The following is a 10680-nucleotide window of genomic DNA, read 5'->3' as shown; positions in this document are numbered from 1 at the left end:
CCCACACTCACGGAGGAACACTATTTGGCCCTTATTTTCAACGTTTATGTTATGTACGTTTGTAGTCTGAACACGTTCTATTACGTGAATAGTGTAAAGGGCATCAAAACAAACCTCGCCATATACTTAAAATGTTGGTTTACTATTTGGCACTAATATTAAGCAATGATATTTATGTTCTTGTGACAATAAGGACAATTCTTTCGTAAGAAAGTTGGGTGGCCCTAAAAAGGGCCGTTTGTTTTGAAGCAACACAGAAGTTGTTTACTGCTGCTGGTGTACTTTGGTGACAGCTTTGTGCCCTCGGACACGGCGTGCTTGGCGAGCCACAGGCAGCAGGAGACGCACAGCGGTCTGGATCTCTCTGCTTGTGATGGTGGATCGCTTGTTGTAGTGGGCAAGGCGGGAAGCCTCGGCAGCAATGCGCTCGAAGATGTCGTTGACAAAACTGTTCATGATCGACATGGCCTGCTGGACAATCCGGTGTCGGGGTGCACCTGCTTCAAGACTTTGTAGATGTAGATGGCGTAGGATTCCCTCCTCCTCCTGCGCTTCTTCTTGTCAGTGGAGCGCGCGGTCTTAGCCTTAGTGGCGGCCTTCTTTAGAGCCCTTGCTTGCAACACCCTTGGTCGGCATGATTTCTAAATCGATGCAGAGATGAATGTTGCAACGCGTTTCAACTGCTATTATATGAACGACTCACTCTCGAAAACGGATTGACCTACTTCCAATGCAGTGTACAGCGCGCTCGCTCGCGATTGGCTGCAGTTTTAACGATGCGCGTTCGTATTTACACGTGTTTACGAAGGCTAAAGCAATACTGTCGAAGCCCTATGTTTGCATCGCAAATTATAATGATCTATTAAGACTAAGTAAGTGTTTATTATTAATAAGTCCTCCACAATGTTCAATATGAACCTAATGCACATGCTTACGTCAATGGGTCTGTAATAGAAAAAATGAACGCAAAACACCGCCAGGCCGCATGTCCGGTAACGAAACATTCAAATGCGAATGATGATAGTTTCGCCTTATAAAACTGGTACATGGGTTGAACGAAACAATGCACTAAAATTAGGCTTAATATTGGTAATTGAGCGTGTGACCGCACTGTAAAGAAGTAATGAATTAGGGACATTGCGTTAGTCTTATGAACCATACGATCATCCCAGGTGGTGTATCTAATGCATGAATGCAAGTAAACCTAACAATCTGACGCTTTAACGTAACACTAGTATATTGTGACATTTGTAAGAAAAGTCTTTCGAAATGTGTGTGTGGCCCCTAAAAAAGGGCCGTTTTTGTATTCTGTACAGAAGGTTCGATAACCGCCGAATCCGTACAGAGTCCTGCCTTGTCTCTTGAGGGCATAGACGACGTCCATGGCAGGACGGTCTTCCTCTTGGCGTGCTCAGTGTATGTCACGGCATCGCGGATGACGTTCTCAAGGAACAACCTGAGGACACCTCGGGTCTCCTGTAGATGAGGCCAGAGATGCGTTTCACACCACCACGACGAGCGAGACGGCGGATTGCGGGCTTCGTGATAACCTGATGTTATCACGCAGAACCTTCGGTGACGCTTGGCCCTTTCCGAGTCCTTTTCCTCCCTTACCACGTCCAGACATATTGTATCTATCAGGTACTAGCTGTAGAATGCTTTCACTGGGTCTTTTTGCGGCTATTTAAACACAAAGAGAAGTTAGAGCACTGTGATGTGACCTGCTAACCTACTTTCGGGCTGCTTACGCTGATTGGTCGGTGGTCGAATCTGATTGGTCGAAGAAAATCAGTGAAAACGGCCGATTTGCGTGTGCATGCGAGTTTGATGTAATTATGTCCGTTTATAAGATATGAACGGTGTTTTCTTGATTGAAATGTGAGAATATCTGCCGTTATTTGATGCGTGCATTTACGTTGTGTTGCCTTGAGTGCAGACTGTGTACCGTAACGGTAATTAGTTGAGGTCTGGGCGATTTTGGTCTGAAAAAGTCTCAATCTTGGCCACTCACACGTGGAGTTTGTCACCGAGCTGGTTATAATACGCGAGACCTATGATCTAGTTGTGTTTTATGTCACTTTGTGAATGACTATAAACGACGCGGCTCGTAATGAACCTTTAAGAGTAATAACGAGATGATTGAACGTGAAGGGTCATTGCATATCTGACGAACATGAATTGAGATGCAGCACATGAAAGAACGTACACTATAGCGTCCCTGACGCATATATGTGTTAGCGGCGGTACTGTTGCGGGGTACTGCTGATACGTGTAGCAACATGATTGTTGGGTAAGGGCTAAGTTTTGCTTGACTTTTTACAACTGAAAGATATTCTCTCGCACTATTTATTGGGCCCTAAAAAGGGCCGTTGTTTTGTGTGAGAGCCAAGTACAAAAGCTTACGCACGTCGCCGCGAATACGGCGTGCGAGCTGGATGTCCTTTGGCCTGATTGGTAACACGCTTGGCGTGGATGGCGCACAAGTTGGTGTCCTCGAAAAGGCCGACCAGGTAAGCCTCGCTGGCCTCTTGGAGAGCCATGACAGCGGAGCTCTGGAATCGGAGGGTCAGTCTTGAAGTCCTGAGCGATTTCACGAACCAGGCGCTGGAATGCAGTTTCCTGATGAGGAGCTCGGTGCTCTTTCTGGTACCTTCTGATTTCACGAAGGGGCGACGGTTCCTGGCCTGTATCTGTGAGGCTTCTTGACACCGCCGGTTGCTGGTGCGCTCTTGCGAGCGGCCTTGGTAGCCAGCTGTTTTGCGTGGAGCCTTTCCACCGGTAGATTTACGAGCGGTCTGCTTTGTTCTTGCCATCGTTGCTGCTGTAAGACAGTATGTTCGACAACTGAAAAAAACGGGCTAATATAAAGAAACAAGCGGTGTGCGAGTGACAGTCGATTGGCTACAATCCGCGTTGCAAATTTCGTATCTGAAAACGGATAGTAAATTAACAAATCAACGCCAGCGTGACAAACAGCGTCAGCCAATCAAAACGCTCATAGTATCGCGGGTTAGGCTGGTGCGAATAACTGTTGTAAATATGCGAGTTATGTACGTTTTGTTAAGCGATAATATAGCTTTGAAAGAGCAATGTGTATGAAACAAGCTGCACAATTTACAATTATGTCTTTGATATAAACAGTATATACATGGACAAGGCCGTGGCGTGTTAAACCTTTGAGTATTTTGCATGTAAAATAGCCCTATGAGAAGGCTAGCTACACAAACCTAAACATGTATATTTTGGAGTTAAATCAAGTCCAATGTGATGTTTATGAAGCTAATACATGCATAAATATAGAAGACACATATGAACTTAGCAAAGTAGCCAAAACAAATTAATTCACTGTGACTGTTTTTGTCTCCAAGTTGGGAAATTTTGTTAAAATAGCTGCTTGCTAATATTAGTGTAACATGAAACTCAAAATCTGCAGACCTACCTTTGTGCTAACAGGTACACGTTGTCCACTATGTCTGTCTCTATGCCAAAACATTACACGTGTATGGTTCATAGCTTAACATAAAGACAAATGTTGAATTTTATGCCTGCGAGTTATTTTGTATGGTATACAAATGGCAAATCGACAGCCGACAAAGACAATTCTTTCAAAATAGGATGAATGGTCCTGAAAAGGACCTTTGAGTTGAAGTCTGTGAGACACTTGGGAAGCCTTTTACTTTTACGCCTTCTTTGGTGTCTTTGCCTTTTTGGGTGCCTTGGGCTTCTTTGGTGACTTAGAAGCAGCCTTCTTAGGCTTGGCAGCAGCCTTCTTTGGCTTAGCAGCGGCAGCCTTCTTTGGTGTCTTGGCCTTCTTTGGCTTGGCTGGGGCCTTCTTGGCAGCGGTTTTCTTGGCTGCAGGCTTCTTGGCGCCCGCCTTCTTGGGTGTCTTGGCCTTCTTAGGGGCCTTTGCCTTCTTGGGCTTGGCAGCCTTAGGCTTGGCAGCCTTCTTTGCGGCCTTCTTCACCTCTCCAAGCTTGAAGGATCCAGAGGCACCGGTGCCCTTGGACTGCTTAACGGCTCCACTCTTGACGCCAGCCTTGAGGGCCAGTTTCAGGTGGGCGTTGACGGCACTGACGTTATCCCCGACCTTGTAGTTGGCCTGGATGTACTTCAGGATAGCCTGTCTTGAGGAGCCAGACCTCTCTTTCAGGGCACCAAGTGCGGCGGCAATCATCTCGCTGTACTTGGGATGACTTGCGGGCTTCTTGGGCTTGGCAGCCTTCTTCACCTTGGCGGGTGTTGGGGCAGCGACGGGAGCAGCGACAGCGGTATCAGCCATTTTGATGATGTGGTATTCAGTGATAGAATGATAGAAAACCGGCTGCCTAAGTCTTTATATGTAAAGTAGGTCACCAGCGTTGGTATTTGATCGCGCGGACGTGATAGAGATACCGGCAGGTGCGCGCAGAAATTTTATGTTCGTGTGTTTCTTCGTGCTTGTATTATTGCATATTTCTCATGTATCATTTGTGTAAATTGATGCGAATGAACATAGGTACGTAGATGAAAGATAGATCTTCAAGCACTACCAGGTTTTATAAGGATTGGGCATGGAAATAACGACGAAAATAGTATTACAAGTCACACAAGTCGCCACAAAAGCACGGTGGACAGATATTTATGAGTTAAAACAGCGACAATACACTTGCCTAGTCCTCTTCCTATCGTTGTTCATACTTGAATCGCATCACAATATGACCTGCCCATACAGTACGTATATTTGTGGGAGTCCCTAGTACAGAGAAACACCATGTCCTTGATAAAAACGAACACACGAGAAACACAGAGTAAGAAAGCACTAAACACCATGCGTGCAGTACCAGTACGTGTCCCAAAACTACCCGGCGTGCGTCCCTCGACTCTTTAAGCATCAGTAACCTTCACATAGTGTGAGCCTGGGCCCTTAAGCTTTCCATAATCGTGATTTAGCCATGGTTTTGGCTCATACCAGTGTTAGGGCATCGGCTATCGTTCGGTAGTGTCAGTCAGTGCGTATGAGAGGCTATTGTTTAAGGCAAGTGCTCTAGCAAATTCTCGTACCAGGATTTTCGGTGGGGCCCTTGCCAGTGTTTGAAAACTGCACAATAACTTGACCCCTAGTACGAGCAGTGGGTTGCTCTCCCATCCCCAGCTACCCGGAATGTAATACTGCGATGCCAACGAGGTTGGCTATGAAGCCCACGCACCCTATCCACGGCGTTGCCTGACCGGTTGGGTGGTGTAGGTAACCGCCTGAGCAAGGATGAAAATGTTTCCGAACATGGCCTAAACAAGCGAATACACGTGTGACTTATTCTGTCTTCAAGGCCCCTAAAGCCTGCGTGGACCTATTACGTTACGTTAGTTAACGTCAGTGGTCTGGAAGAGAGGGCTGGTAAGCACCCAAAATGGTATTTCTTTGTATGTTATACCGATGTATACTCCCTAATCGTTAGGGAAGCGAATGAAGGAGCGAGCGGGTGGACAGGCAGGCAGGCAGGCAGGCAGGCAGGCAAGTGAGTGAGTGAGTGAGTGAGTCGGTCGGCTAATGAGTGTTTGGTTAGTGCATAAGTTGTTGACAATGTCACGAGATATTTCTTTCAGTATCGTTTAGGTGGCCCTAAAAAGGGCCGTTTGGGTAACGTTTCAAGCCAGAGAAGGTGCTTATTTGCCACCAGCCTGCTTGGTCTTCTTGGGCAGAAGAACGGCCTGGATGTTTGGCAGCACACCACCCTGAGCGATGGTGACTCCAGACAGAAGTTTGTTCAACTCCTCGTCGTTGCGGATGGCGAGCTGCAGGTGACGAGGGATGATTCTTGACTTCTTGTTGTCTCGGGCAGCGTTGCCAGCCAGCTCGAGAACTTCAGCGGCCAAGTACTCGAGAACGGCAGCCAAGTACACGGGTGCACCAGCTCCAACACGCTCGGCGTAGTTGCCCTTGCGCAGGAGACGGTGGATTCTGCCCACTGGGAACTGAAGTCCAGCCCTGGATGAGCGGCTCTTTGCCTTCCCCTTTGTCTTTCCTCCCTTTCCGCGTCCAGACATGATTGTGCTTTCGGTTGTGAGTGCAACAGAAAATACATCGGCAAACGCGTTTTGCCGTATATATATTTTTTTTTTGTTTCGAAAACGGATTGACCTACTTTGCTTTGCGAAGTTAAGCAATTTCAGCCAATCAGCGTCCTCGTTACAAAAGCAGGTCAACCAATCAGCGCGAAGTTTATTTCGACATGTTCGGCAAGTTTACTTCGTTCTGTGCTTGTTCCGTGTATGTTGGAACGTAACATTCGGTGATAATTTTCAATAATTTTTAACAAACATATGACTATAAAATGCTACCCGTTGGTACATGCCCTAACTGTGTGTAGTACGAGATCGTTACTTCTAAGATACACGTACGACTATTGATTATACACTTGACCACACTCACGGAGGAACACTATTTGGCCCTTATTTTCAACGTTTATGTTATGTACAGTTTGTAGTCTGAACACGTTCTATTACGTGAATAGTGTAAAGGGCATCAAAACAAACCTCTGCCATATACTTAAAATTGTTGGTTTTTACTATTTGGCACTAATATTAAGCAATGATATTTATGTTCTTGTGACAATAAGACAATTCTTTCGTAAGAAAGTTGGGTGGCCCTAAAAAGGGCCGTTTGTTTTGAAGCACCACAGAAGTTGTTTACTTGCTGCTGGTGTACTTGGTGACAGCCTTTGTGCCCTCGGACACGGCGTGCTTGGCGAGCTCACCAGGCAGCAGGAGACGCACAGCGGTCTGGATCTCTCTGCTTGTGATGGTGGATCGCTTGTTGTAGTGGGCAAGGCGGGAAGCCTCGGCAGCAATGCGCTCGAAGATGTCGTTGACAAAACTGTTCATGATCGACATGGCCTTGCTGGACACTCCGGTGTCGGGGTGCACCTGCTTCAAGACTTTGTAGATGTAGATGGCGTAGGATTCCCTCCTCCTCCTGCGCTTCTTCTTGTCAGTGGAGCGCGCGGTCTTAGCCTTAGTGGCGGCCTTCTTAGAGCCCTTGCTTGCAACACCCTTGGTCGGCATGATTTCTAAATCGATGCAGAGATGAATGTTTGCAACGCGTTTCAACTGCTATTTATATGAACGACTCACTCTCGAACTTTTGTTCTTACCTAACCCCTAACACTGTGCTACATACACATTGCGAGAGAATATCTTTCATTTGCCGAAATCAAGCAAACTTAGCCTTAGCAAACAATTCAAACAATTCATGTCCCTACGTGTATCTGCAGAACCCCTAAGCCATATTTATGCATCAGAAACCCTATAGTTTACGTTTTTTTCATGTCTGCATCTTATTTCATGTACACGATGTAATAACCCTTGACTTTCAAGTTCAAGCATATTGATATAACTCTAACATGTTAAATTACAGGCAGTGAGTGTAATTTAAAAGTCATTCATGATAGGGCATACAACAAAATAAAACAGGTTCCCATTATTAAACCAGTCCGATGACGAACTCACGTGTAAAGGGGCCACGATTGAGACTTCTTGAGCATACACGGTCCTCAAATAAAGAAAATCCGTTAGTGGTTTGTAATCCTAATTTCCATAAATAATCAGGCATACGCGCATGCGCAGAATGTCGTCATACGCTATATCTTATAATTTTATAAAAATAAATATACAGTATTATACTATTTATCTTAAATTCACATAGTGTAAGAACATGTCAGTTTCCTTTTAATTACAGATGATTCCAAACATAATACCGAATATTTTTCGATCTACTTTTTACATATACTTTCGGTTTCCATAAATTTTTATTTGGGTGATTTCCGTGATCATTTAAAGAAAGTAAAGATTGCGACGTCCGTGACAAAACAGGTATTTTTCGCAGCAAAATTTCTAAGCGGGAGCATTTTGCCATATAATTTGTAATCTATTCTGGGTTTCACTTATTAAATTAATCTCCTGCATACAAACACAGACATTTTGGTATTTAAAATCAATATATCAGTATTCTTTTAATGTTTCCTTCTGTGTCTTGTATAAAAAAGATGTGTACGAATCGTTTTTTTTAGTAATAAGTACTTAAAAGGTTTTACAATCTAAATGTGTCCCGCTTTTGAGATGATCACGATTTCAGCCAAGTAGTTTGACTACATACATGTTAACTAGAACGGGACGAAACTACAAGCTCTTATCAACCAAAACCAAATATAACTTTTGAATGCCGCTCGCTCCCATTCATTCGCTCCCATTCATTTTAAAATTACGTTTAAAATTACGGATGCCTTCAGCTCTTTTATCCTTTTTACAGGCAAACGTGTGGCCGATCAAATTGCTTTCACAAGAATCACCAATGCATGGGAACTAGTTACAATTACTCTTGTGTTCAATTTATTAAGCACCATTACAAATACACGCATTATATTTTCATATAAATTTCATTATTCGATACACGGCGTTACGTTACCTTATAAACATTTTACTTACTTACTTACTTACTTACTTACTTACTTACTTACTTACTTACTTACTTACTTACTTACTTACTTACTTACTTACTTACTTACTTACTTACTTACTTACTTACTTACTTACTTAATTAATTAATTAATTACTTACTTACTCAATTACTTACTTACTTACTTACTTACTTACTTACTTACTTACTTACTTACTTACTTACTTACTTACTTACTTACTTAATTAATTAATTAATTAATTAATTAATTAATTAATTATTCATCAGAAACCTACACAAAATTCCAATTAATGAGGCCTAAATAACTGATAAGTACGGTGGCATAGACGTGACATTCAGAGGTGACATTCACCTCTCTTTTTTTAAATTACTCTCCTCTTTTTTCTATCTCGTGGCCACGAGTTAGCTATGTCGTGGCTACTACTGCTGCTGCTGCTGTTGTTGTTGTTGTTGTTGCTGCTGTTACTACTACTACTACTACTACTACTACTACGACTACTATTACTACTACTACTACTACTACTACTACTACTACTACTACTACTACTACTACTACTACTACTTCTACTACTACTACTCCTCCTCCTCCTCCTCCTCCTCCTCCTCCTCCTCCTCCTCCTCCTCCTCCTCCTCCTCCTTTTTTTACACAAATCTTTGTTTTCAAACTATTGTACAAAATAAGTTACTTATAAGATTACAAATTAATATTGTGTATCGATGGCAAATGTATGATATTAACCCATTTATACCTTGTGGACTCTCCCTATCTTTTATATCCTTCTAAATTAGATCAATTTATTTCCAAAATTATGGATGTCTAGTATATTTATTTCTATATTTAGACTATTTCTTACAGAAATTCCTTTAAGCAAACAGCGCAGACCCTGATGCGGCGCCTCACATCATGCGGCGTCTCATTTGGGTCTACACTGTTTGCCAAGGCATTTTTTTCCGCTAGGCATAAATGGGTCTGATAAATTAAATTGATAACTGTCATCTTGTTGCTTGACAGGAAAAATTACTTATTGTTCTTGTGAAACAATAATGCAATTAAATGTACGAGTTTATTGCGACAAAACATATCTGTGTTACACAAATACCATCAACATGTCCCTATACGCTGTGTTACACAAATACCATCAACATGTCCCTGTACGATATGAAGGAGTAGTTGTTTAACTGATTAAAGATCAACATTTTTATTGATGATCCAGGATGCCTGGAGAACGATTAAGGCAAAGTTCTCCGATGGAGGAAATACACACTATCGTATATCATCATGAACACTTATCTATCAAACCTCCTTCAAAAAAAGAAATTCAAATCTGACGGAACCTACTTTGCACCTAGCAAGAAAAAATACAAGATTATACGATACGACAAAATAAAATTAACATGTAATGCATGCAGTAACGAGATTAAAAACTTATCCATAGTATGCCATCAAATACTTAAAATACAGACACATTATCCGGAAACGAAGGCAATGTTGAAACTTCAAGAAAACACAGCTTCTGGATGCGATGGCGCTTGCACAATGCGCAGAGCACGTCGACTGTGCCTTCATTCTGATCAGCAAATGTGGTGAAGATGGCCCACGAGTATTTCCTCTTCCATGTGTCTTTCATCCCAAGGCGATGCCCGGACTTAGATGGGGTTGACACTACCGCTGATGTTGCCGTTGTCGGCGGTGATGAGGTTTTAGCCGCCCCCGATGTTGCCGCTGCAATCGATGTAGACGATATCGCCTCCGATGTTGCCGCAGTCGGCGGTGATGAGGTTTTAGCCGCCCCCGATGTTGCCGCTGCCACCGATGAAGTCCATATCGCCTCCGATGTTGCCGCTGTCGCCGGTGATGAGGTTTTAGCCGCCCCCGATGTTGCCGCTGCCACCGATGAAGACGATATCGCCTCCGATGTTGTCGCTGTTGGCGGTGATGAGGTTTAAGCCGCCCCCGAGGTCTTGAATAGATTTGTAATCTTTTGGTTGGTCTTGGCGATTTACTGCTTTTCCCGCTCCATTTCCTCTGCTTTCCGCTTTGACGAAGGCATGTTGTACGTGAATGACAATTTATTAAATTCTTTCTATGTTTTGACAATTTCTTTTCTTCAAATATTCTTTCTAATGTTTGACGATTGTGTCGTCAATTCTTGACAATTTGATTGTTGACAAGCCGTAGAGTTTGAAAATTCAATATTGTAATAATTTTCTAGACAGCGTTTATGGAC

At 43.3% G+C, this 10680-nt stretch overlaps 3 protein-coding genes and 3 pseudogenes across 3 annotated transcripts; all 6 read right to left on the bottom strand.

Moving 5' to 3' along the window:
- LOC127872488 (histone H2B-like) overlaps nt 1–636 on the bottom strand; it is a 20003-nt pseudogene extending 19367 nt beyond the window's left edge.
- Nucleotides 637–1231: 595 nt separating this feature from the next.
- On the bottom strand, nt 1232–1627 carry LOC127872487 (histone H4-like; annotated as a pseudogene).
- A 729-nt stretch (nt 1628–2356) lies between these two features.
- LOC127872486 (histone H3-like) lies at nt 2357–2813 on the bottom strand (annotated as a pseudogene).
- An 866-nt stretch (nt 2814–3679) lies between these two features.
- LOC127872485 (histone H1-delta-like) lies at nt 3680–4324 on the bottom strand. Its single transcript, XM_052415817.1, has one exon. The coding sequence runs from the start codon at nt 4277–4279 to the stop codon at nt 3680–3682; it is 600 nt and encodes a 199-aa protein (XP_052271777.1). The 5' UTR covers nt 4280–4324.
- Nucleotides 4325–5588: 1264 nt separating this feature from the next.
- On the bottom strand, nt 5589–6045 carry LOC127870977 (histone H2A). The gene has a single exon (XM_052413591.1). The coding sequence runs from the start codon at nt 6022–6024 to the stop codon at nt 5644–5646; it is 381 nt and encodes a 126-aa protein (XP_052269551.1). The 5' UTR covers nt 6025–6045; the 3' UTR covers nt 5589–5643.
- Nucleotides 6046–6616: 571 nt separating this feature from the next.
- On the bottom strand, nt 6617–7048 carry LOC127870978 (histone H2B-like). Its single transcript, XM_052413592.1, has one exon. The coding sequence runs from the start codon at nt 7039–7041 to the stop codon at nt 6667–6669; it is 375 nt and encodes a 124-aa protein (XP_052269552.1). The 5' UTR covers nt 7042–7048; the 3' UTR covers nt 6617–6666.
- Between the last annotated feature and the right edge of the window lie 3632 nt (nt 7049–10680).

This window comes from Dreissena polymorpha, chromosome 3 (genome assembly GCF_020536995.1).
Source record: "Dreissena polymorpha isolate Duluth1 chromosome 3, UMN_Dpol_1.0, whole genome shotgun sequence".
Classification (NCBI taxonomy): Eukaryota; Metazoa; Mollusca; class Bivalvia; order Myida; family Dreissenidae; genus Dreissena; species Dreissena polymorpha.
This window is presented reverse-complemented; position numbering and strand designations above follow the sequence as displayed.